This window comes from Sebastes umbrosus, chromosome 13 (assembly GCF_015220745.1).
Source record: "Sebastes umbrosus isolate fSebUmb1 chromosome 13, fSebUmb1.pri, whole genome shotgun sequence".
NCBI classification, from domain to species: domain Eukaryota; kingdom Metazoa; phylum Chordata; class Actinopteri; order Perciformes; family Sebastidae; genus Sebastes; species Sebastes umbrosus.
Genome location: NC_051281.1, coordinates 27,278,947 through 27,306,409, shown reverse-complemented (window position 1 = coordinate 27,306,409; position 27,463 = coordinate 27,278,947). Strand labels below are relative to the sequence as shown.

At 43.2% G+C, this 27,463-nt stretch overlaps 1 protein-coding gene across 2 annotated transcripts in view; it reads left to right on the top strand.

Annotated features, from left to right (window-relative positions):
- gli2a (GLI family zinc finger 2a) overlaps positions 1–27,463 on the top strand; it is a 95,848-nt gene that overhangs the window by 38,432 nt on the left and 29,953 nt on the right. The window contains exons 3-4 of one of the 2 annotated variants that reach the window (XM_037790507.1): positions 16,950–17,055; positions 17,174–17,215. In XM_037790507.1, coding sequence (XP_037646435.1) covers positions 16,950–17,055; positions 17,174–17,215 — 148 coding nt within the window. The remainder of the gene's footprint in view (positions 1–16,949; positions 17,056–17,173; positions 17,216–27,463) is intronic. The other variant, XM_037790508.1, reaches the window with a different exon arrangement.

The following is a 27,463-nucleotide window of genomic DNA, read 5'->3' as shown; positions in this document are numbered from 1 at the left end:
GTGAACAGGTTTTGTGGTGTGTCCCGCCCGGTCGGCTCAAGGTCTGCCCGTGTCAGAGTTTTTCCGGCCGATGCAGCATGTTAAGTCATTTTGCTTCTTTTTTTTACAGAAATAAAACCCATTTAGTTCATTTTCGCATATCAGCGCCATGTTATCCATACATAGTCGGACGACAGACGCCACAAACTGAAAGTAAATATGTCTGCTCCGTACAGAGTCTCAGCTCAGAGTAGCAGGAGTCGGATTTCACACATAAGGGACGAGTTGACAGACAAGACGATGGCGGAGGATTTGGTGTCGAAGCGAAAAGCAGTAGCGCCTATTTGGCAATATTTGAGGTTTTGAATCCAATGCTATAAGGGGACAATAATGTTAATGAGGTAATCACCGTGAGGAGGACGGAGCGGTCACAGCCCGTATACGTGGCGGAACAGGCACCGGGTGGAAACCTAGCGGCTCTCCTAGTGGAGAGTTATTTCATCACACGCAGGCGCAGAACATGCGTGCTAACTGGTTGTCGGCTGTAGTCTTTGCGGTGAGTTCGAGTGCGACTTTTGACCAAGACAAAGGCGACGTGAGGCGACTCAACAGGCGGCCTTCGTCGCTGCTAGTTCTTTGATGTCGGGTTGGTGTGTCTGGGCCTTTAGATAGATGGGTGGAAACTAGTGGGTGCAGTGCATTCTCTCTACGCTAGAGATAGCTGAAGCCACCAAAATCACAACTGTTTTTACTGCCTTTTACTGGAGCCATGACTCATTCCCCCCTCTCCTAAACCACAGCGTGCAGTGTGACTTCACATGATGTTTGCTGTAAGCGCTTAATGTGGTTCATTTAAATAGGAGATTAAGAATAATACAGTGGCAGCATGTGGCACCCTTTCCCCGCAAGAGTTGGTTGATGTAGATCACTTCTGTGCCACATGTGGATCATTATCAAGAGCCAGGCAGGAACAGTTAAAACTTCAATGTGCTCTTGGATTGGGGGCTTTGAAGCAGGGCAAAGGGAAAATGCTTTCTAATCAAGGTCTTGCAAAAACAAAAGCCACGATGCCTAAACTGTAGACGACCATCTCCAAACCTAAGGAGCCAGATGGTATTTGTTTGTTTCTATTGAAACAAAATAGTGAAATAATTATATGATAAGTCAGTCTGTAGTCATGTGTTTGTTTAGTACATAAAAGCTGAGCAGAAATTCCCTTTGGGGGTTCTCTAAGACGTATAAAATGACAACATTTTCTAGGTATATTAAATGGGGCTCCGCACTGGAAACAGACTGTAAAGACAATTTACCAATTTTTCTTTTTTTCCTTTTGAATGGAGTCAAGATAAGCGTACAAGTCTTTACCCTGGATTTGCTCTGGAGCCTGGAGTTTGGCGTGAGTCCACACTGTAATTGCTTCACCATGTCGCCGCTCAATTGCGCCGTCACTAAGACTCAGATAGCAAATGGCAGTCTCCCATTTTTGGGTGTCTTATTTTAGCCCTCCAAAAATGTCAAGGTTTGATGAAATCCCACTGTTATCATCACTGTTGTAGTCCAAGAAAGAAACATTTAACAGACACTCTTCAATTTGTTCCCCAAATGTTTCACATTGTATGTTGATAGAAGCTCTCTAGGCAGTAATTCAGTCTGGAAAAGGGCTCAATGACAGAGTACGATGGCCTATAGTCAGAATTCTTAAGTATGGGTCACCAAGAGTGATGACAACATGTTGCAAATAATGTTGGTCAACAGGCTGAAAGTCATCCACCAAGGATTTAGTTTTGCACTTGATTAAAGTTGGAGTGAAAAGTGGAAAAAAAATATTTTTTTTGTCCCGTTTCTCTTCACCATACTGTATATAAGAAGTGGACGTAGTCACCGTGACGTCACCCATTGGTTTGTGGACTGCTGTTTTGAGGCCTTGAGAAATCACACTGTGAAAGGGTTAAAGTTGTAAGATGAAAATACGGACAACTCCCAGACCGGACAACGCCGTGGTAGCGACCTGTCAATCACAAGGTAGCCCCGCCCTAAAGCATCCCCTGCTTTATGGTCTATTTGGCTCCAAATGGGACCATAATTTACTAAATGAACATCATGCTGTATTGAAGAAGACTTGAAACTAGCGATTGAGACCATAGCAAACTTCATCACTCCTTTCAACCTTGACAAAGGCAGCGCATACCAGATCAACTCCTTCCGTTCTTACCTTTCACAATAAAAGCCCTAGACATACAACATTCGCAGGTGAGTATTTCGCATTTCCGTGTTGTTTATTCATCACGCCCCCGGTGTGTAAAGGCGTTTATACTGAAAATCAGAAATCTGTCACTCACTGACTCTGAGATTGATGGCAATTTTCCATGAAGTAAAACCTGAATTTTCTTTTCACATGCACAAAAAAAATGTGCTCTCAACTCTTCTAAAAATGAGGCCCTCCTCTCTGTAATCACAGCTCAGTCGCCTACTTCTCTGTTAGTGTCAGGTTGCATGGGGACCAGGGATGTAGGGAGTTCAGGCTTTAATCAGAACCTGCATGCTTTAGTTACATTTTCAAATACTTGATTGTATCGCTGTCATCGCCATTTCCATTCTCTTTTTCATTTGCTTTAAACCCCCCCCCCCCCCCCCTCCTCCTCGAAGCAGCCTTTAGCTTTTTGATCATGTGCCTCAATGTGGAATTGGATTCTTTTATTTTGACATTTGCGTGTTTTGACATGTTCGCTGACAACATTGTAAGGGTATAGCTGAGTAGTTTAGGGCAAATGAACACACAATGCAGTCCAGATGCAGAGGGGAAAGTCTGCTGTGAGTCAATGGGAATCCAATAGATTAATATGAGTCAGTTCCTTTTTACTTGTTCCACATGAACAGTGGGAGCTTTGAAGGCAGACATAACCCTTGCATCATCTTGCATGTTTATGTGTTCTCAAGGATGCAAAAGTGTTAATGGGCATAAACTTGGACCTGACTGCCCAGCCTGTCATTGCCGCCAATTTTCAGCTAAGAGAGACATGGAGGCCAGTAGGCCTATACGCTCCCCCTCCATCCTCTGACAGTGTTTAATCTGCTGTTGAGATTGCTTCGAGGATTGTGTGAAGAAAACTTGGCGAAGGAGTCTCAATTGACTCCCAGGTTTTACTCCATTACAAACACGGCCCATACGTGTGCAATTCTATTAGCAATAACAGCTTTGGATGCGGCTGCCTGCTTCAAACATCCGATATACCTGAACACAGGTTGCATTTTCATACTTAGTTATTGTAGAAAAAACATGTTTCTTTTTCATTTTTCTCACACAGTAATAAATGTACATACGAATGGGGAATTTAAGTTGAAAAAGGTGCCATAATTTATGCCAACTGTTTCCAAAGTTGTTACATGGTGTTTTAAAAAGGTTGCTAGTTTGAATCCCCAGGTCTTTTGGCAAAATCTGTGCCACTATTAAAGTGGCTTTGAGCAAGGCACACACTAAAGGCCAAATGTTCCAGTAGAGCTGCACAGTGGTCATCAGTAGACATGGGTCTGTGGTTGAACTGGGCGAATTCCCAATATGAATGTATGCAATAGTGTAAATGTTGAACAGAGAACTGAGGGAAGTGTGAAAAACAGATAAACTTGTAATTTGTAATTTGTAAATTGTACATTTTTATTATTTTATTCTAACGTTTTTATCTATTCTTTTGTTTTTATCTATTCTTTTGTTATTATACAGTTTGTCTCGCACCAATAATGCCAAAGAAAATTCCTAGTGTATACCTCTTACACCTGGCAATAAACACCATTCTGATTCTGATTCTGAACCGCTATCACAATAATCCTAAAACATTGTTTTAATAGATAGCTGTTAACTTGGAGATGTATGATTTAAAAAAATAAAAAAAATTATATTAGATCAATTTGTTATCTATTTTCTGTTTAATTTCTCTTCTTCTTTGTTATATTTTGTCATTCATTATTCCCTTATTCCATCATAATGTCATTTACGTGCTGAAACAGGATAATAATTATCCAGCTCGACGCAAACCCCTCGTGAATGAATGTTACATTACACAACTGCAGAGCAACTTCCTGATGATTGAGAGCCCTTCCAGATAAATATCCAGATAAAGGAGATTCCCCCACAGGCTTACCCCGAGGTGACTCAACTCTCTCAGTGTCACACAAGGGATGCGGCATGTTGGGTTAATTTTATCACACAATGCATGCTGTTTGTCAGTGCAGCTCCAGTGACGAATGATTCCTTATCTTGAGGGCTGTTGTTTGTTGTTGCTGAGTAATGTCCTGGCCACTCGCTCGTGTCTCTGGAGCCTTCAGAGGCTTCAGCTATACTCCGCCGTCAACTGTCAAGGAACCACATTCACATTACAGTCGTGTGTGTGTGTGTGTGTGTGTGTGTGTGTGCACGTGTACGCACTTGAGCACACACACAATCAAAGATACGCAGGATTTCAAGTGCAGCTCTGCAGAAAAACAAACTTTCTTTGATTTGTACACAAACTCAGGTGTCATTTGCTCTGTAGACTAACTGTTTTCTGTGTTTGCCATTTCCTCTCTGACTTGAGCTTCCCACCACTCAGCTTGATGGCCTTTCCATTCGCCTGCATACAATCTAATGAAGACGGACGTGTAGACCAACACAGAGCAAGCTCCCCTTCTCTTTCAATGTCACAAACTCCTTTATAAACGGTTCGACCCCTTTTGCCAGCGAGGGACTGATGAAAGCGACATGTGTTACTCATCGGGCCCTTTGTTTATTTGACGTCCATACTTGCATTAAGGCCAAGTAAACACATCAACTGCCCTCCAGGCTGCGGAGCAGCCAGAGAGTTGCAAGCGCTCGTCGTTCAGATCCCTTTCACAACGAGGTATAGCTGCAGGGAGGAGACTTAGATCTCCCTGGCAATGAATGAACTTGCTGATTAATGTCATTCAGCACTGATATAGTAGAGGGTAAAGATTGTGTGCAGTTGTATATTCCAGAATAATAAGCCTCTGCATCTGGGAAATAAACTAGACACTTTACAAAATACATCGTCACAAGAAATCAAGTCAAGAATGTTTTTCTGCAAAAAGGAGCTTCTCAGCCTGAGGGCTCTTTAGTAATCCTAGCACCCCCACGGCACAGAAACATTTAAATCACATGTTTTGTAACCTGGCAGATCCCAGAGGTTGTGGCCCTACATGCCATTGTTGACTCCATGCCTTCTTCCTATTTCCTTTCATCTTTTCTTATCACTGTATCAACTGACTCTCTTCACTTCTTCCTTCCCTCTAGCCTGAAGCAAGGCTGTCTTGTTTTTCTACCTGAAACCACAAGAGACAGGAAGGAAAAACCCATGCTGTTTAAATGTACCAATAACCAGTAGCACTGCCCGTGTGCTTTTCTACACGTCACTAAAACTACACAGCTCGGACTCCACATCACTCACCAGTTGTGAAAAGTGGAAAAAAAATATGCTTTTTGTCCCCCGTCTCTGCACCATAGACAGTATAGTGGACATATAGTCACCGAGCTGTCCCCTATGGTTTATGAAGCCTCGAGTTTGACATTTTGGCCGTCGTCATCTTGGTTTTTGGCTGTCGACATCTGTTTTTTTTTTGCAACCAGCAGTGACACGAGAGGGTGGAGCTAAGTACAGTCAAATGCTGATAAGACATTTTTAGGAGACCAAATGGTTATAATTAACTTACATGAACTGAACATTGTGAAAGGTTTTAAGTTCTAAGACGAAAACACAGTCATCTCCCAGACTGGACAATACCGTGGTAGCGACCAGTCAGTCACAAGGTAGCCACGCCCTAAAGCATCCCCTGCTTTATGGTCTATTTGAGTCTAAATGGGACCATATTGTATTTAATGAACATCATGCTGTATTGAAGAAGACTTGAAACTAGCGATTGAGACCATAAACTCATGTTTACAATGTTTACTGAGGTAATAAATCAAGTGAGAAGTAGGCTCATTTTCTCATAGACTTCGATACAATCAGACTTATTTTTGCAACCAGAGGAGTCGCCCCCTGCTGGCTGTTAGAAAGAATGCAGGTTTAAGGCACTTCAGCATTGGCTTCACTTTTCAGACCCCGGAGGTTTCCCCCTGCTCTGCTCCTTTTCAGACCTTTTGGCTTTCTATGCTGAACCATGGGACTACTTCCTTTCACTGATTCTGTATAAAACAACCAGGATGCTTCAATAAAGAGTCTCATGTCAAAGAGCACCCCCTTATCCCTCCCCACAGTTCTTTATCAGAGTGGCTGTGCAGGGTTTGAAACTAGCGAGGCTGTGCTGTTAAAATGCTAAGTTGGTTCATAAATCAGTCCTCTGTCGTCACTGTGATAGGTAGGAGTTGTCCTTTTCAGCACAACGGAGTCCAACTAGCCGAAACAACAACAGATGGAAAACAAGTCAGCAAGCATGCCATAGTTTACTGCTCACGACAGCAGGAATATAGGGTTGGGTACACTTTGTCTGCCTTAATCACAATTTAATTTACAGTAATTACAAACATTCATCAGAAAAAGAAGGGGTTTTATCTATTTCTCTCGATTAGAGACAATCTTGTACAAAAACAATACATTTGTAATGGTACAATATACTGATGTTCAAAGTGATTTAATATTCTATTAATTCAATTCAGATTAGAGATTTGATATTTCTACTAGCTCATGAATTATTGTATTAGTTCTGAGTAATTAAATGACAAAAGAAGCATCAGTATTTCCTCAGTTTAAGTACTGAATAAAATGCTCAGAGTAGTAGCATAGCTATATAGTAATAACTACATCTGCTGCCACACTAAAAATATATTTAAAATAAATAAATACTGAGAGCATTATTTTCCTCAGTTTGTGGGTCAGTGTCATCTATCTGAATTTAGTATTTTCACACCATACAGACACATGCCCCTGTAAATAAACAATTAATGGTTTCAGCTATTGCCTTAAACTGGGAGTAGGAGGACGAGTCACTGTGTTTTAGTGTTAGCTGCTAACGTTGCTAGCCTTGGACAGAGAGTCCAAAGCTATCGCTATAGCTTATTAGCTGTGTTGCATCATTCACTTTTACTTAAAGGTCCCTTATCATGCTTATTTTCAGGTTCATACTTGTATTTTGTGTTTCTACTAGAACATGTTTACATGCTGTAATGTTAACTAAGCTGAGTCAATGAGCTAAAGAGTTTGCTAACTGACCGTTAGCAAGCTCGCTAGCTCGTGGAGCTTATATAATAACTTATGGGCAGCAACAGGGGACACGTTAGAGTCTGACATTGGATTGCAGGTTTTCCGTGTATTCCGGTAGTTGTATTTCTCAGTATTGTTAAGACCGATCACTCCATAATGTCAAGAAACAGTTCATTCAATCAAGACACCTTTTGAAACAAGTTATCGTGTTTCTGTTAAGCAGATATCCAGAGCAACTCACAGAGAGACAGCCAAAACACATCGCTGTTTTAGGGATAGAGGCTTTCAGCCCTTTTAGTCATTCTAACTAAATATCAACTTCATATTTTCCTGTTAAAACATGGACCCTAAAATGAGGGTCACTTCACAAAAACAGAAAGAGCGAGGCACTATTATCAGACCGGGGATGGGGGGGGGGGGATCACCTGAGATCCAATCCAGTTGGTCGGAAGCCCTCTGACCTGCTTCACAGCTGTTTCTTGTTAGTGCTTTAAAACAAATTCCCAGAGTGAGATGGTTTCCACGCTCAATCCTGCCCTGAAGAAGGAGGCCAGACAAGAAGGGGGTTTATAAGACCCCACTGCTGTGAGTGTGTGTGTGTGTGTGTATGTGTGTATATAAACAGCTCGGTCTCAACGTTTTATCTTATCGGGATAGATGACCTGAGAGCCCAGGGGCCTGCACTGAAGACACTCTGCCCTGTGTTATGGACGCCACCAACAGTCAGCAGAGTTGGCCCTCCATCTCTTCAAAATCTATTTCCGGCTTTAAAAGTATGAACCCTTAACTGAGCTTCAGTAACACTCAGAGGATGTTTACAGTTATTTTAGCGAGAGTCGACCTTTGATTCAACCGTCGCCGAATATAAACAAATGTAAGTAAGCCTCATCTTAGATGGTACAAACGGATGGTACTGAATGTTTTTGACAGTTTATTCTCACCCGTCACCAGGCTTTTAAGATACCAAGAATCGGTCAGCTTTTCTAATGCAAACACACGTGAAGACAAAGTAGAGGGACGTTCGCTGTGTCCTACAGCTATAAGTCTGAAATGAGCCACATGTTTTTTAGAGCTGTTGTAAACTTTGCTGCTATTAATGTCATCACGAAATGAATGGATATCAGTCGTTTATTTAATAAAACCTCCATTGCTGACGGGTATAAACATTTTTTATGGACATGGATTATTTTAGAATTCACCTCTGGCCTTTTTAAGCCTAAATCCATCTGTGTCTTAAATAACATTTTGGTGTCTTCGATGTTCAAAAGGGGGAAAACGTTGTGCATCATTCTGTAAGACCACAGACACGGTTTGATAGAGACCAGGTCTCCATCCAGGAGATACTCCCCAGCCTACCACTTGGGCTTGGAGAGCAGTCTCCCCTAGGGGGGGGTGGGGGGCGCCTCACCTCATGGTGACCCCCAGCCGAGACGGCTTTTAGATTGATGTGCACTGCCTCCCTCTCCCACACATTGTGTGCTGTTTTTGGGTATTTCCTCTGCCTTTCCCTAAAAGAAAAAAGCCCTGTTTACAAGTCGCGGAGGGGGGAGTGCTGAGCTTGTGCTGAAGGATGCCGTCATAGGGGGCTGAGGACGCTCTTTGTGTGAACTGGCAGCTTCTCCGTCAGCTGTGTTTCCCGGAGGTTAAAGGGCTCACGGAAGACAGAGGGAAAGCTCTGAGTTCCCGCCGTTTGAAGTGACTCGGCTTGATTGGTGCGTTTACACTTGCCAAAAAACTGGCAAGCAAATGCTGTTTGGACCTGAGAGAACGAGGAACAGATTGATGAAGTCACACGTGAACTGATTTTGTGTATGTTATTATATGGGAATAGCAGAAAACATATAACTCAAAGTATGAGTCCACTCTCTAACTGGGACCAAGGTTTTTATCTCCTTTTCTCCTTGCATCCTTCTGAATTGAAATTACCTCCGCCGCAACAATAACAAACCCGGCGCATTGATTACTTGATCAGCCCTACACCTGTGCTCCAAAGGGGGCCAGGAGATAAATCAGAAGTCTGCACGGGAAGCTGATTATCCCGACACCTCATCAGTCTTCACAGAGAGGCCCGCTGCCTGCCACAAGGAGAGGCTTGCTAAGCCAAGCTATACCTGTACGCTAACATGAAGGGTACACCCGGCCCCACTAAACGCCTAACACTCCGGCTGGGTGATGCATGGCGGTCGTTAGGCAATGATCCCCAAGTGCTGCTGCTGGACACTACTGATTATACCATCACCTCCAAGATGAACTCTGATTTTGGTGTTTTTAGTTGGGTCTCAGTGGGCTGAGATTATAACGTTTTGCTAGTGAGCTTTAAGAAAAAGAACTACAATTTCAGAAATGCAATATTTTTGAAGGGAACTTGTTGACAGTTTGGAGGCGCAAGCGTCTGACAAAAGCAAGAGTCTCCTCGTGCCATGCCACTTCCCTTGGTGCCTCTTTTACATTCAATGGACGTTAGTTACCACCAGCTGATGGCAACCCAGGTGAGAAAAGGTCTTAGTAGCACTCGGTCTTCAGAACAATTAGGAGAGGCGGTGCAGCACCTCGTAGCCCAGGTGATGGATCATGCTGGTGGTGGGTTCGTAGGGTTGACGCTGAGACTAAGGAGTGATTGGCTGAGGCCGGCGTGCAGATTTGACAGAGACTGATCGCAGAGGAGAGAGGCCAGCTGGGTCTGAGTGGGATCTGTAAACACGGGACAGGAGCGCAGGCCCGGCCAGCTACACAACAGCCCCTGCAAGGTGATACAACACATCTGGGCGGTGGAGGGATGAGGGCGTCATGGCAACGGGATATAAACACAGATACAAGGCTTTCATAATAACTCAGTTTTTGTTTTTTTTTGCATTCATAAATACAGACCTCACTGCAAAAAGGCGTGTATCATTTGAATTTTTGTTTTTTACTGCAGCAATCTATATTTTTATATAAACATCTTCTTCATTTTTTGTCATATTTATTGAAATTATCTTTACATCCCAACAGCAATTAATAAATCAAATGCTCTGACCAAAAAAAAAAAAACGGTATCTGTGGCCATTGCAGGACTGTAATAAGCTGCCTACATGTCTACCTATTTATGCACTCGTTGCACATCACCAGAGTCTTCCACAAGCTGCTAGCTTGACTGCAGTGAGTACTAACGACAGCAATGTCCGTTGTTTATGTTCATAATGATCATTTTGGAGGAGTGTCTTTGGAGGGAGACCTGAAGGGACAGACTGTCAGTGTTGATGACTTGGTGTCTTTCTCTCTAGATTTAGTGCGAGTGCTGCTACTTTCATTGGAAAGGAGTTGGCAACACTGGGTTGGTTTTATAGATTTGATTATTCAAAAAATCTGGCGTACTCTTGCTAGTTTCTCCAATGTTACCTATTTTAACTTTAACTACCCACAAAGTCACTGTTTTGGTTCAGTTTCTCCGCTCTCATCAACCTTGTCTTTAGCAGCTGCTCAGCACCAAGCAGCAGACAGACAAAGCTAGCGACTAGCTGGTGAACATAGTGGAGCATTTAACAACTAAAGAGCCATATATACAGTACTTCTCAGGAGTTGGTGGAGACCAAAACAGAGCTAAAAGGAGAGTGAATATTGAACTTACCTTTGTTATGTCGCCAGAAACACAGCTCCAAATTAATGCTAGTGTTGATCCGTGTCTGTTGGAAGTATATTATACAGTAGGGTCACTTTCAGGGTATGTGTGTTTACTCTTCAGCAATATGCTCTTATTGGAAACTTATTTCTCATTATATAAAAGAATACAAATGTTACATTCCATCTAAACCCAAGCAGCCGTAAAATAATTTGACTAAACAAAACAGTCACAATTGCTAATCTTAGCATGCATTCCATGTTAGTTTTGAATACTATGTGCTATTGGACACATTTCGGTCTGTACTATAAAAGTGTTGAGGTTCAATACCCAGTCCTAGCCACAACTACGGACTAATGGACATTGTTATGTTTGAAAGATAAACATGTGATTTTATAATGTGCTATAAAAAAACAGTTACAAGCTTCAAGCACCACGCTCTCATTACAGTGCTGACTCAAAGCCTCTGGAAAACAACTGTGTAAAGTCTTCCCAGGGAGAGAGTGTTTGATGTGTACATCATAACATATACAGACTTTGCACGAGTTCACAGGGACTAATGAATTTCCGCTCCAACCATCTCGTGTCATTACAGAGACCACTGGCCTAATCCACTTACCTTCTGCCCAAAATCCCCCTATCAATAAAAAAGGTATCGTTTTACCCTCCCCGAGGGCTGTTAAAAGTAAAGAGCCACTCTGTTAAGACTTCCTTTCATAGATGGCAGTGGTTCCGTGCTCTCCTGTAAGCCCCTAATCCCTCTGTCGCCATCACTCGCCCATGTACTGCCCTAGAGGAAGCGACGTCTTGCAAACTAAACCTGCAGGTTTCATGTTGTGTGTGTAGCGCAGGATTCCCGGATTAGGCTAAACATACACTTTTTTATTAACCTTGGGCATAACACTTGCTGTAGTGTGTGTGTATGTGTGTGTGTGTTTAAGAAAGGCATGTCTGTTGAACCTCAAAGTAACACATTTGTGTTTGTCTCAGTCACTCTTGATGGTTGCTTACCGAGAGTGAACTGCAGAACAAATCAGTGTCTGTGTGTGTTATTGTATGTGTGTGTGTGTGGGTGTGTGTGAGAGAGTGTGTGTGCATGCACATGAGCATTTGTGTATAGCCGTTGGCACGGTGCTGTGTAGTTAGGACCCAGGCCAACTTTTTCTGCTGGAATTTCCTGTCTGAATTGAGCACCCCCACCTCTCCTACTCCTCTGCTCTTCACTTCCCTCTCTCTCTGTGCCCCCCCCCTCACTGCCCCTTTCTCTCAAAGCACGACAAAGGATTTTTTTTCCCCCAAAATTATTCCTGGCCTGGCCCGGCCTCTCAGGGCATTATTATTATCGTTGAGTACTTCCTCGAAGACATGAGCCCACTCCACTCGCCACTTCAGCGCGGTCTGATCGGGGGGCTTCATTTGGACATAATGAAAGAGTGCTTTTCCTTCTTCTGTCTCTGAGTCATGAGACTCGAAGGGGACCTTTGTTAACATCCAACACCTGGCATTGTCTTTAGTGAGGCTTTAGGATGCAAACTAAAAAAAAAAGGAGGAGAAGATGTGACAGGATGTTTGGCACGCCTGAGCCTCATCATGGGGGCTATAGGGGGGCAAAGATATGTTCAGTCTTGAAAGATTAGTTATGAGAGATCGGAGCAGATATAGTGGCTGAAAACGACCACCAGTTAAAGGTTCCTGTGGGTTGAATTGATTTATGGTGTAAGATTACACCGGTTTTACAAAATTAGCACCTTACTGTAAAACATAGCCTAGCTGAAAAGGACAAAACACCAATGGACCTTTAGTAACCTTTACATTACCTATCTGAGTTAATGACCTGAAAATGAGGCATCATGGTTATGATATCCAGCTTTTCATAAGCAGTTGTTTAGATCCAAAATAGCACTGTATTGAAAAAGGGCTCCATCGGTGAGGGTGTGTGTTTTCAGGTACCAGTGAGACGATAGAATACGTCTCAGGAAGTCCATTTTGAGCAGTAGAGCCTTGATTTTGGAGACTTATCAGATGCCAAAACACTGCACAGTGGTTCACGGCACTATAAGACAGGATTTTACAACCTGGCTATCACGGTGACCATTTTATCCTTCGTCTCAATGTCACATTGGGTTGTGGTAAAAGTTGAAGCAAGTTGTGCTCGGGCTGGCTGATAAAATCTGCGTAAATTTATGAAATGTATTCTCAATAAAGATATATTTTTTAATCCGCTTTCCTCCACCTACCAAACTACTAAAACATCCGGCTCTGCCGTAGCTCCGTCTCTTCTGTTGCGACTGTGAATTGGTGGATAAATAGTGTCACAACCCCTGCGAAATTCACCATCAGGATTTGATCAATTCAGTAACATTTGGAAAGTTTAGAAGAGCCGCACGATTTAATTATTTTATCCCCGCAGTGCAGCAGTGACAAGTGTTGTGTATATACTGTACATACTGTATGTAATCAACCCTCAAGAACCCGACCCGTTCTGATAATACATAATTGTACATTATAAACCAGAATTAACCTTGTGGTTTCTTTAGGGTTCTGTCCTAAGGAGAAAACTCTTTAAACTGTACATTGAGCATTATTCATTTTATCAAATATAGCCTATATCATGATAATTATCGATCAATATAAAAAATATCGTCCACCTCTAAGTTGTGCTAATGTCGGTTTGAACAGTCTGTTTTGGATATATAGTTTGAGGCCCCGGGTGGAGGAGCCCTGCATGCCAACACACCCAAAGGGGCCAGACGGGCGGTAAATCTAGAAACTGAGGCATGTGAATCGTCCCAGCCATGTACCTGTCGGTAGCCGTCGGTAGCTGTCCCTGTAGTCCGGGAAACAATGCAGCTGTCTGGGTGATGGAAGGGCCTGTTCAGCCCTTATCGCCCCCACATTCAGCAGCCCCGAGCTGTGAGCAGACAGGGGAGGGGGATCGGCCTCTGGGGCTTCTGCTGGGTTATTTTAGTGTGTTGTGTTTCACTAATGGACCGAACATTATTTCTGCATGGGAATTTAAACACAAATCATTAGTAATCTATAACTTTTTCATATGAATAAAACTGCCATCAGCAATTTTCATTGATGACAGTGATTCTCACTTCATGAAAGCTTTCACATCTGCTACTCTAAATATCTGATATCAGGCAGGTGTCAGCAATATATCAATATAAGATACCCCAGCTGGAAAACTTCACTACATCTCAACACATGTGCCATGCAAAGTAATGAATTAATGACAAAAGACAAGTGTCCTGCAGTTTGACGGTTTAATTGATCAGCTTTCCAATATGTCTAAAAGAAGCTACTGTGCTGGCCTGACTTCCAGCACAAACCTTGCTGTCTTTGTCTCGGTCTAGTCTCCTTGTCCCGTGCCCTGCCGCCTCTCTCCACCAGAGATGTGCCAGGCAGCACAAGCAGGGGGCACCTCTCAGACAAAGCCCCAACTTCTGGCTCCACTTGTGAAACAAAGCTCAAACTCCTTTTCCCAGCTCTCACTCCCTCTCACTCATTTACTGGGTGCCTCTTTTGGCTTTGTAACACACAAGTTGACTCGGAATTGGCCGCCCGTCTCACGCACAAAAGCAAGGGAGGGTCACTGGCTGAGATCCAGCGGCATAGATCTTGACAGAAACACAGAGCCCTTGGCCTTCTGAGCTCAAAGACGAGAGGAGACAAGGAGCGCGGGGCACCAGACGGATTTTTTACAACTCACTTTGGCTTCACAGGCAATTTTCACTATTCTGTGCGAGTGTAGTGGAACATTTTGAGTCAGCGGACATCCAGTGATTTGCAAAAATTTCAGGGTATTCATTCATTTTACTGCAGTGCAAATCTGCCATGTCTGCAGTTTGTGAAGTAGAACTGATCCTACATGTTTTGAAGACATAGGTCCTCTGGTAATACTAAACAATCTGTTTTTTAGGACAGTTTTGAGTATTTTAGCTTTCATGTTTTGCTTCACAAAAACAGGAATCAGCCAATTGTACAAAATAATTTAACTCCAGCAAATGTCATCATGGCAGTGTTTTCGTTGTCGGGTAATGCTTGTTCTTAAACAAATTCCACACCAGTCAAATGGTTCACAGTTCAGGGCCGCCCTCAGGGAAACTCCTCTCCTAGTCGTGTGTAATCCCATCAGAATTAACTGAGAACAAGATGGTACAACGTCATGATAACTACCTCAATCACAACAACAAAAGGCCTCAATCAGGGTTAAGTAGCAGTAATGTCTGTCTTTGTAATTGGCATCACCTAAAAACAACATGAGGCGTTCTGCCATAGCCTGAAGGCACGGAGTCCTGTTACACCTTGTTTTCACAGCGCTGCGTGCAGCGCGTTGGGACCCCTAAGGCACGGCTTAAACGGGGAGGTGTTTAAAAAATTGCAGACTGAAAAGAAAATCCGTTGTGTATTATTATCGCGGCGATCGCGGTGAAAAACACTGGGCTTTAAATTGCAAATTCCATGTATCCAAAAATGAATTTGCATGCAGTAAAACAGCAAGAGGGTCGCAGGTTTGAATCTGGCTTGGGGCTCTACTGTGTGGAGTTTGCATGTTCTCCCCGTGTTTGCGCTGGTTTTCTCTGGGTTCTCTAGTTTCCTCCTACATTCCAAAGACATACAGGTTAGGTTAATTGTTGACTCTAAATGTCACAAAGGTGTGAATGTGAGTGTGAATGGTTGTCTGTCTCTATGTGTCAACTGTGATAGTCTGGTGACCTGTCCAGGGTGTATCCCGCCTTGACCCAATGTCTCCCCCCCCGAGCCTGAATAGGATAAGCGGTCACAGATAAAGTCAGTATAATGTACAGTCTACTCACCAAATATTTACTCAACAGTCTATGTTTTGAACAGTTTTACGTTTTTATTCACAAATTATTTCCGGTCACTTCCACTTTTCTATTTTTTCCCCCCAATCTGTGAAAGATACCATCAATGAAAAACAAAACTTCCTGCACAGATGTTTCACATCAAAAGCCCTCCAGTGGCTGAATGGGTATAATTAATTCCTTTCCTGGCAGACCTTTAATGTGAAAAAATTAGCAGGATGTTTTGGGTTTCCTTGACAGTAGCCTAACAGCGATCGAAAATAATAAATTGATAAGTGAATGAAATGAGTATTTCTGTTAAAAAAGATGAGGACAATAAGTGAGTGTGGCATGACTGAATTAAGGCTGCCGAAAAATTGACATTTTGCTGAATGTCTATTCATTCTGGCAGCATATCCTTTGGACTTTAAACATTGGTTACTCGTGGGATATTGGCATCACATTTGGTGTAAAAAGACGCACCCATTTCCCCCTTGTCATCTAGTCCCAGTGGTCCTCTCAGGTAGAGATAATGATCTGCTCTCACTGAGCTTTGACCTTTAACCCTGGTGGTCTCTGCTCCCAGGTCATCCCAGGTTTACTGGACCGTACAGCCAAAGAATCCTAATAGCAACCGGGGATCAACCCAAGGGAGCGCCAATGCACTATACTCTCTGTCTCTGTCCCTCCATAGTTCGCACACCGAACACACACGCACACACGCACACTCAAACACACACACTGCTCTGGGTTAGAGGTTATTCAGTGTAGTTGTTTTTGGTTTATTTTTTTATTTTCCAAATGTGAAATTTTAGCATATGTAACTGGAGATAATTAGTAGGCCTTTGTCTTTGATTAGAGCTCTCCTCCTCCTTCAATCAAGACAATAATGTCTCCTACTCAGCCGTTGTAATCACAGTAATTAATGAAGATCGGCTGTGTTGTCCTAATGAGACTTCCCTCAAGCCATCGGACCATTTATGGCAGGAAATGGTGGATTCGTGCATTCTTTGTCTGACACATAAAAACACATTCATTGTTGTGTAAACTCTGCTTTGGTCTCACTGGATAGAGAGGGCCATTAATGAACATACAGTTCTCGGGGGCAAAAGCCACAGACAGTGTAGAAGGTTTCAATTACTGCTGGATTACAGGAACTGTAAAATGGTACAGTTGCATCCCATGCTGCGTTGCAGGCATTAGTCAGGGACTGTATTACACCCTTAACATTTGTGTGTCTTGTTCTACTTTATTTCAGTACTCTCACAACTTGACCAGCTTTAAGAAAAAGTGTTATCATTCACTGTATTTGTTTCACTGTATTTTTTATTTATTTTTTATTAATTGTGACCATTTCTCCCTTTACACTCACAGGTACCCACCACCTCTTCCCCACGTTTCATACGCCCATCCCGATCGACATGAGACACCATGAGGGGCGATACCATTATGAGCCACACCCACTCCACGCCATGCATGGGTAAGTATTAGGGCTGTCAGTCGATTGAAATATTTAATCGCATGATTGGCTAAAGTTAATCGTGAGTAATCGCAAATTAATCACACATTTGTTTATCTGTTCCAAATGTACCTTAAAGGAATCAACATGGGAGTGGACAAATATGCGGCTTTATGCAAATGTATGTATATATTTCTTATTGTAAATGAATTAACAACATAAAACAATGACAGATATTGTCCAAAAACCCAAACTGCAGCACAACAGGAAACAACAGCTGTCAGTGTGTCAGTGTGCTGACTTGACTATGACTTGCCCCAAACTGCATGTAATTATCATAAAGTGAGCATGTCTGTAAAGGGGAGACTCATCGGTACCCATAGAACCCATTTTCATTCACATATCTGGAGGTCAGAGGTCAAGGGACCCCTGTGAAAATGATCATAAGATTTTTTCCTCACCAAAATTTGTTTGAATTTGGAGCGTTATTTAACCTCCTTCGTGACAAGCTAAGGCATGTTGTCACCAATGGATTCCTTAGGTTTTCTAGTTTCATATGATACCAGTATCGTCACTCTAGCTTTAAAACTGAGCCTGCTACAACCTCCGAAAGTTCAATTGTGTTAATGCGTTAAAGAAATTAGTGGCGTTAAAGCGATTTTGCGTTTACGCATTATTATCGCATTAACTTTGACAGCCCTAGTGAGTATCATTAGAAATCACTAGTCATTGTTAAATAAATAATCATGGTGACATCCACAGTGTTTCTTCCTTAATAAACAGTGGCCCACCCTTGGGCCGGTCATTGCACCCATGTGAATACTTGAATTTGTATATAGAGGTAAATAATAGTGGCTCAATATGACTTGTGAAGGTCAGTTGTCACTTTTCATTGCTTTCTCTCTCTGAGAATTGCACTACTACTCCTTCCTATCTGTCAGCACTAGAACTGGAACTACAAGCTGCCCCCCTTCCTGAGCATTCATTGACAGAGCCAAGTTCAAATACACCAAAGCCAGACAAGATACACAGAGCAAGAGGGAGACAGAGATGGAAGAGACACGCCACATTAGCCCAATACAATAGAGTGTTGACACTTCCTCCTCTATCGCCTCTCCTAAAATTACATGTTGTGGGACTTCTAGTAGTCTCTAGTAGAACAGATCGGCTGGAAGAAAGCCCAGTAGGAAGACAACGTTGCAAGTTGGTCAGTAAAACTGGCAGCATAGTAAAATGTTATTGGCTAACAAAGTAGAAGTATGTCAAACTCAATCATATGTTTATATATTTCATGTCTAAAAAGCATTCGATTTTAAACCATGAACTCACAGTATACTGGTGAGGATAAATAGGCTGGCAGTCCAGTTGTGTGCTTGGATGAAACTTGTATCCTAACCTGACCTACAAAGAAACACTAATTTATTTTCTGACTTCATTAATGTGGCATTACCATAAGTCTGGCCTTCCTAACATCGCTAGGCCTTCTTACGCTTATCTAAAATATTGGAATCCAGGAAGGGAACCCAGGAGTAAGATCAATAGTGGTTTTGTGAGAACTGTGCTGTTACATTTAAATTCAGCGAGATCAGGTGATACACGGCGAAGGCAGAGCTATTCATCACCTGCAAAGCGAGGGGGAAAGGAGGGGGGAAACAGTTTGGCTGCGCACCCGGTTTTGTTTTGATTAATGTGATGTGACTCTGACAGAGTGCTCCCACTAATTCATCAAGACCTTGATCGAGCTGTCTTTTCCCCCCAGCATGCGCCAAATTCACCTAATTATCGCGCGTTGTCCCCGGCGAAATGGAGCAGGGTGTTGGCGCAGGGTGCTTGGTGGCAGCATTTTGTCAGTGGCTTTCTACTGTGTGTCAGGATCCTACTTCCTGTCCTGAAGTATCGTGCTAACTCCATATGGAACGCCCTTCATCACTGTTTGCATGTAACATAATGAGGGCTGCAGGTCACGATGTCACAGCTGTCATAATGCAGATCCTGCGGTACGCACTGCTTTGTTACCTGCTTTGCTCCCTGGCTGACAGTGCATGGGAATAGACTGGGGATTAATGGGACTCAGTAGGCCAATGCACACAACACGCATGTGTACAGCAGCTTTGAGACAACTTTTGTTGCATGTCATTTCATTTTATGTTTCAACATATGCTGTTTAATTCATCTGAAATACAAAAGGTTTGATTTGTTTGGCGTTAGAGGTGTTTATAGAGTAGTTTTGTACTCCCGTAACATTGTCCGAGTCATGTTGGACAGTTTAACGAAAAGGATCAAAGTAGATGCAGCAGAACCAGAGATATTATCTTTTTTATTTTATGCAATATTGGTCCTTCAGACTGTTAGTAGACTTTGCTTTAAAGGTTCCATATTGTAAAAAGTGAGATTTTCATGTATTTTATGCTATAAAGCAGGAGAACGAATAAGAAATACACATAGCCCGTATTCAGAAAAGATGCGTTTTGAAACAAGCCGACAGGATTTCTGTCCATTTGTGATGTCACAAATTAACAATATTTAGACCATTACACGGTTTTAAACATAAACATTCTAAATGTGTCCCAGTTTATTTCCTGTTGCAGTGGATGTGAATAACATCAGCTGACAGGAAGTAAACATGGACCCAAACTGTTGCTTAGCAACGCAATTCCGTTGCAATTCCGTTGAAATGAGGTAAAACGGAGCGTTTCAGACAGAGGGTGACAGACAGACAGACAGACAGAATGAGGAAAATAAAGGTTTTTTTTAACATTACATTATGTAAACATGTTCTAGTAGAAACCCAAAATACAAGTATGAACCTGAAAATGAGCACAATATGGGACCTTTAATTGAGGTGCTTGTTCAATTGTCTCAAGCCCTTTCAGTCTGCTGTGGATAAAATAATCTGCTGGGCAATATGATCAAATTTATACGCATTACGGAGGGTTAGAGTGTTGGTACATAAAGCCCTCTGGGACACGTTAGGAAGAGCCTCCCGTGGGAGGACAGTAGAACTTGGATTTACAGTAGAGACGGCACTTATATGTATGCAGTTTGCTGCATATTTTGGAGTCGGGCATCTTCTGTGCGAAACCCACAAGCCAGGAAAGCCACCGTGCCAGCATGTTTGACCGGATAATTAGCATCCGAAATCCAGCCTTCCGTTCCCAGAACCTCAACGACAACGCAACAGATGAGAAAAACAGATCCCCCGCTCATTCCACAGCCCGTATTTATGCTTTTTGGGAAGCAGTCGGGGGGCAAATTGCAGCACTGAAAAGTTGAAATATGCCCAAGGTTTTTGTGTGGCAGAGCTGCGGCCTACACCGCCCCTGTACACAAACAGATGTGGTCCCGCTCACCAGGCAATCAACCCTGTTTCAAGGCCCACAGCCCCACAGCACGGAATGTGTTGATTAAATACAGTTCACAGATGAGCCATTTGGGTTGATGTTGTTTTTTCCCTTCATTGTTATGGTTTGGTTAACATGGAAAGAGGAGTGGAGGGGCAGATTTTTTGAGTTTGACGATTGGTTGTCAGTGGTTTTGACAGACATGTTGTTATCTTGTGTTGTTGCTTGTTGGCTTCAGCTCCCGGCTCATCGTCACGGCTAATGTTTGAATTTGGATGCTCCCCTGAGTTACAGCCAGGAATGTGCTGCTCAACAGACAAGGGACCCATCAATCAGAAGACTAGCAAGTTGCAAATCAATAGCCTGAAATTTCCACGGTTTAATCACACGGTCTCAGCGTCATCTTCTCGCACTCAAAAAAAGACTAAATGGTATGTGACAGCGACGGAGCCGAATAATGGATAATTACCCTCTGTATAATCCCGTCTCATTTAAGTACATTATCCCATCGCCTGACATAGTTCTACTGGGGCCCCTCCTTTGTACACAGTCCTCTCTTCTTCGGGGAGTACAGTATCAAGTTGTGTCCAAATCCTCAGCATCCTGATCAGGGCCCCAAAAACAACTAAGGCAGGATCTTAGCGTGTCCCCTGTGGGCCAGCGTGGTGATTTATCTTGATCGCCTTGGCTGCCCAGAAGTACAGAAGGGAGTGTGTCACATCATAATTCATCCCACCCCGAGCCAGTAGGGAAAATGCCAGAGAGGCAAATTCTAACTTGTTGGTCAGCCAGGAGGGCAGAGAGGAGAGGCAGGCAGACAGACAGAAAGGGAACTTGAAGTTGGGAGTGTGGCTTTAACACCTCAACTTGAAAACAGGTTACACGGGCAGCATCTTGTGGCAGGGAAGATGGATCATTTTCATCGCTTACAGAAAGACCCATTCAAACTTCTTCCTCGATGAGACGAACTAGTTGGTATGAAGTGTCGCCCAACTCCGTCTTCTTCACATGGCCACGCTCCACTGTGCGTGCACTCACTCATAGGGTTACTCATATACTCAACAAGCTGCGCCATGTCCAAATCACTTTTTCTCACAGCAGAGCTTTAACAATGGAACAACAGAGAGCATGTAATCACACAGTACAGAACACAGAGACAAATAGCAATTACCGTAGTTGAAAGCATGTCATCTCCTGACTCACACTGGCTTCCTATCCCTCTATCTATCCCTGTTCCTCCTCATCCATACAAGGACAAACTCATGGCCGCAAGAACCGCATGCGAGCACCATTTCTCAGTGTGTTTCCAGCAGGACGTATAGGCTACAGCCACCCATAGTGTTCAGGTATGATGAAACTTTCTTTTAAATGGCAGCCGCTAATTAAGACACAGGGCTCTCTCCCAGGGCTCTGAAGCCTTCAAAGAGCGTCCCATTCAACCTCTTTGACTGAAGCCTCTGGAAAACACACAGACTTCAAGTAACATCTTGTCAGGAAAAAGGGTGGATCGACAAGGCTTCAATAATGGTACCTGCCAGACGGGACTATTATTTGCAGCCTCTTGACAGGCAACAGCAGTAAATTTCACCTTATTATCAAGGCCTCATACACACTCTTGGTCCTCGTTGAGTGATTTACTGCAGCTAGAGTGATGCGCGTAGACACGCTGGTTCGCTACCGGCCAAGACGCAAATAGCTATTGTCTGCGGATGCAGGTTTGAAGTGAAATGTTGCTAAATGGTTTTGGTGAGTGGAGCAAGATGAGAGGTGTGTTGATTATAATGGATGTGAAATTAGTTTCTTTTCAAAGCAAGTTCACACTTGAAGTTCTGATTAGATTTTCCTTTCAGCAAACACATGAAGCATGCTGAGGATGTTCAGATCTTAATATAGGGTGCCTGTGTACTGATTCCTCTGTGCCATAGAGCTCCATTGTTATCAATGAGCCACTGCTCTGAGTGACGTGTTCCCTCATTACCATGAATACACACACTGTAGTTTTGACCCACGTACACTGTCCTGCTGTCTGAAATACTCACTAGAGCACCAAATGTGGATTAAATCAAAAATTAATTATACATTTGTGGCCAGTAAAGAATTACGTCTTCAGTAGGAACCAATGGGCTTGAGGCTCAGACAGCGTGGAGAACCCGGAAAGTATTGAGAGAAGGACTAACACATTGTTGCAGGGCTTCCACAATAACCGTAATATTGTAATACCGTGCTATTGACAAGCCAACTGCAGGGGATGGCAAGCAACCGCCGCAACCGCTATGTTCATGTTTTTTCCTTTTTGAGTTCTTTGCAATGGGAACGCCGTATATTTACACTCTGCTACAAAAAATGCCAGCAGGGTGACGAGGCACTGAGCGTCTATTCTGCGCTGAGCGCTGCACGTATTGCGTTTTTTTTCTGGCCGCCGAGAGTCGAAAAATGTTCAACTTTGGGTAAAACGCTGTGCTCGTCAATGTCCCTTTTTACCCAGCCATCCAATCACAATGGAGGAGGGGCGGGACAAATACCACAAAAGACCAACCGTCACATCCTACATGTAGGCTACAAGTGCTGAACAACAACATTGGAGGAGGAATGAACCCACACAGACCCCAGCGGGTTCGTCCTCTCTCCCAACGTGCGTCAGCCTTCCCTTCCCTTCCAATCCGGAGCAAGTGCTCTATACCTCTTGCAGACATTTTTACTTCTGTGGATATTCCGTATCATAGCAACCAGACACAACCAAAGCGTCTCAGCTGAAATAACACTGTGCCTCGTTGCCCTTCTGTGTTCTATTGAACTAGTTTTAAAAAGCAACAATATACGTAATAATAGCCTTACAATAAAGCTTATTTATATAACACGAAAATCTGGATAAATGAAGTAATTTGCAAAAAAAAAAAAAAAAAATGGCAATAAAATATTGCATATGTTGAACCAATCATTGTCACCACAGGGGAAATTCCTTCACCGTGACAGCCATACATTGTTGGTTTGGGTCTGGTAGTGACATTTGTTGACAGTAAGACAATTATGCAATATTGCCAAAAATATGACTATACAAAATATTTGAACCATACACTCATGAAACTGATTTCTGGTACCTATTGCGATCCATTATTTAATCAGCATCAATCAGAGATGGAGGTAAAGATGAAATATGTCAAACAGGTTCCTGTATTACGTTAGGCAGGCATTTCTAATATTCCATCCATTCAGGAAACATATCAGGCTTTATTGCATTATAGCTTTAGGCTTTAGCTAAATGCTGGGAATCCCAGTGTGTGATTACTCTGATGACCTTTGAGTCACCCAGTCTGATAAGAAAGAGAGCCAGCAACGGTGCCAGCTTACCCAGGTAGTCCTTCAGTGGAGCGGCCGAGCACTAATCTGAGGCGGCACTGCCAAGCTCTCTCTGTATGCTGCTTCGAGGGCGGACTGAGGGAAGCGTGTTTTTGTGTATGGAGCGTCTGTTTTTTCTCACTTCTCCCCTCCCGCCTGAACAGAGGGCTCTTTATGGTTGTTTGTAGAGGAAGACTGGGCCTGACGGCAGAAAGTTGGCCCTCAGACAAGGCCAGCAGTCTGCAGGCGCTTACTGGAAATGGAGCGAGGGCCGAGGCTCTGGGTTGGTTGGCTCGGCCTGAGCTGGGCAGGGCCGGGCCGGGTGCAGGTTGGCGTCCGCACAGAGGCAGTGAATGGGAGACTGAGCGGGGGGAAACTCTGAAGGGATGATGAGGGGGGGATTCTGCCAAGCATGCTTGCTAGGTCTCAGGCCCACCTTTCATAGCCACAGCCAGTAACTACAACCTGCACCAGTCACACTCATTTCATCACAGTCAAATGATTTGACACCCCTGACTGGCTTTTATTCACATGTATGCTGGATTATTAAAGCTTCTTCTGAATGATGACTTACTATTTACTGACCTTAGGGTCTCTATTTTCTGTATTAGTCTTGCTGGGCACACAAATGCAAAACTGTGGGTGTTGTGTAGTCCCCTCAGAAGGTCACAGACTAATCACCATATTTAATTGAATACCATTAATGAATCATGTTACAAGCTACAGCTACACCCCTTTCATAAGCATGCAGTTGTTGCTGCCAAGAATCAAAACCACACATATAAACACTCATGTGTTCACCGCAGCCATCAGGCTGCTTAACTGTCAGCTTAAGCAGCATTTGCTCTGAAGCCCTCATAAAGACTAAAGCTATTCTGTTATTTTTTATTACATTGTATTGATGTATGCAACCGTCACTGTGGTCATATTTTCTGCAAAAGACTAGCTCCAGATGCAACACGTTCTCACTCCCAACATGTCAAATACCGACGCTTGAACAGTGGCCCTACGCTTCAAACTATGATGCTCTATCTACCCTATAGTGTCAGTTCTGGGCATGTCAGGGACGGCGTGTCAGTTTCTGCTCGTTACATGCACGGTGTCTTTTTAAAATAAACTTCTGTGTTCACAGGAAACGTACAGTTTCTGCTTGTTAGTCTCTTTTCAATATACACTTCCAACTTTATAGGTTTACTTACGCAACAAAACTACTTGGTTAGGCTGCTTATGAAAAGGTTGTGTACAGTGGTTTGGGTTAAAATAACTAGATGTGTTATGTAAATAGGTCATTTACTGTCACGTTTCTCTTTCTCCTCTCGTTTTTTCCTCTCTTCTCTCTCTCCTCTCTGATCGCTGCGTGCCACCCATGGGTGGAGCAGCGAGACGGAACTTGGCAGTCCAGCTAGCTTGTTGCTCTCGCTACCAATATCAGCTGCTCTGATTCAACAATGTTGAGATGAAAAAAAAAATACTATAGCAGGGGCAAAAAAATTAATGAATGAAAAGTGATGAATATTAGTCTAGTTTATACCAGAGTTCACGCCCTAGGGGCGAATTATTCAGTTTTCTTTCCCGAGAATTAAAGGTCAAATTAAAAGTAGGCCTAAAAATGCTGTCTCAGTGTACTTATTATTTTTTTATTTTTCATTCTTTAAAAGTCACCAGAATGCAGAAAACAAAGTCTCTGAAACTCTCGGAACCCCCAGACCCCCCACTTTGGTTTTGAAATCCTCCCTTTTTTTTGAGGCGTCAAGGTTGGCAAGTATGAGTCCTGTGTTTGTTTGACCCGTCCAACCTCCACTCCCACCCACCCTACGCAGTCTTCCTCACTCTTTATACTATGCCAGGTGCTCTGACCGTAATGTAATGATGCGGATGGGTTTACATTGGAGTTGGACGCTAAAGGGTGCCTCGGTGTGTCGGTATTTGGGAGTGAGAAGGGGTTGCTGGATCATGAGACAGAGTGAAGTGGAGCGAGTAGTGTGTAATCTTTGACACATTCCAACAGGGCCAGCATAAAAACTAAATTCAAAACGTGAAGTAAGGATAAACATGGGAGCAAAATGACCAAAGCATATTAACATTTTGAATACAAATGTTTAGAGCTGCATTGATTAATCAATTAGCTGTAAACAAATGTATTAATTGCCAACTATTTTGATAATTGATTAATTGGTTTGAGTATGTTTCAAAAAAAAAAATTCTCTGATTCCAGCTTCTTAAATGTGAATATTTTCTGGTTTCTTTACTCCTCTATGACGTTAAACTGAATATCTTTGAGTTGTGGACAAAACAAGACATTTAAGGAAGACATCGTGGACATTTTTAATATTTTCTGACATTTTATATACCAAACAACTAATCGATTAATCGTCAATGAGAATAATCGTTAGTTGCAGCCGTACAAATGTTGAGCCGACAGTGAAGAGACCTCAAACATGGGTTCCATTTTGAAAGCAGGCTACGATGCCTAACATTTGACTCATGTGTTACTCAGGCCCATTGTGTAAGGCCCTCCTCTACACCACTGACAGCATCACAGTGAGTCATTAGTTCTCTCCCACCCTCAACCCTTTCTTACATTCCTCCTTTTGTCTTAAGAGAGATTGATCGATGACTTCTAGTTACCACACTCCCATGACGATGAAATACTTGTTTTATGTCTCCTTGCCACAGACAGTTGTCATGAAGACAATGGCTTATGGGTCCTAGGTTTCTCTTGTGAACTTGACTTCATGCAAACTCACTCTTTTCAAATATCAGTTGTAGTTAGTGCTAACATTTGTGGTCTTCTGGGTCTGCTTTCTTTCTCCTGGATGTAGTTAACTTGTAGCTACATTGTAACCACCATGGATGTATTAAGAGAACTGGATACAGCGTTGGAGGCGGGGCCCCGTTCAGTACTATGAAAGTTGCTCAGTGGCGCATGAAGCCAAAATAGTTCGACTTCCGACTGGAAAAGTACCCGGATCTTCCTGCGATCTTACACATCCATTGGGCCCATAGAGCAGGCGCAGTAGCGTCCGCTCTGTCACATGGCTCGGTCACGGGGTCACAGCCGTCACGCTGTCGTTGTAGCTTGCTAACTCCGCCTCCCAGCCCTCACTCCAGTCTCGATCTGGGTCTCATTCATATGATCGAAGGAAGGAAAATAACTCTGAATTCAGCTATTAGTGCGTTCTACAACTTTTAGGACCTAATGATTTTAAAAAAGGACTATTAAAGTGACGTTCAGACGTCTCTTTCCCGATGTAAGTCTATGGGAAAAAGTATTTTTGGGCCCAATGGCATCACGTGACGGACACAGAAGTTGCAGTACCGCCATTTGGCCACTACGAAAATTGGCATCAACGACCGGCGGGGGCTTCCTGGGGGCTTGGTTACCACCCTGCCAACCAGAGAGCAGTTTCAACTAAAAGTGAATTTGAAACCCTTCAACAGTGTTGATTGACAATTCTTCTATTAGTCATCGTTCCTCTCACTTAAGAGTCTTTCTGAGGGCTGGATGTCTACCAGGTGTTCTTACCACACACTGAGGGAGGGCCGGGCCTCTTATCAGAGCTGGAGCACACTAGGCTGACATAAGTACTAGTGCCCAATCAAAGGGGTTGTGCCACAGCCAGCGGCCAGCAGACATTTTAATCTAGAGTTCAGCCCCTTGGGGCTATTGAGAATTACAACACCCACTCATCTGTGTTTCTGCAAGCAGAGCCAATTACCTGTCAGAGATGACACATTTACTGGATAGCCTG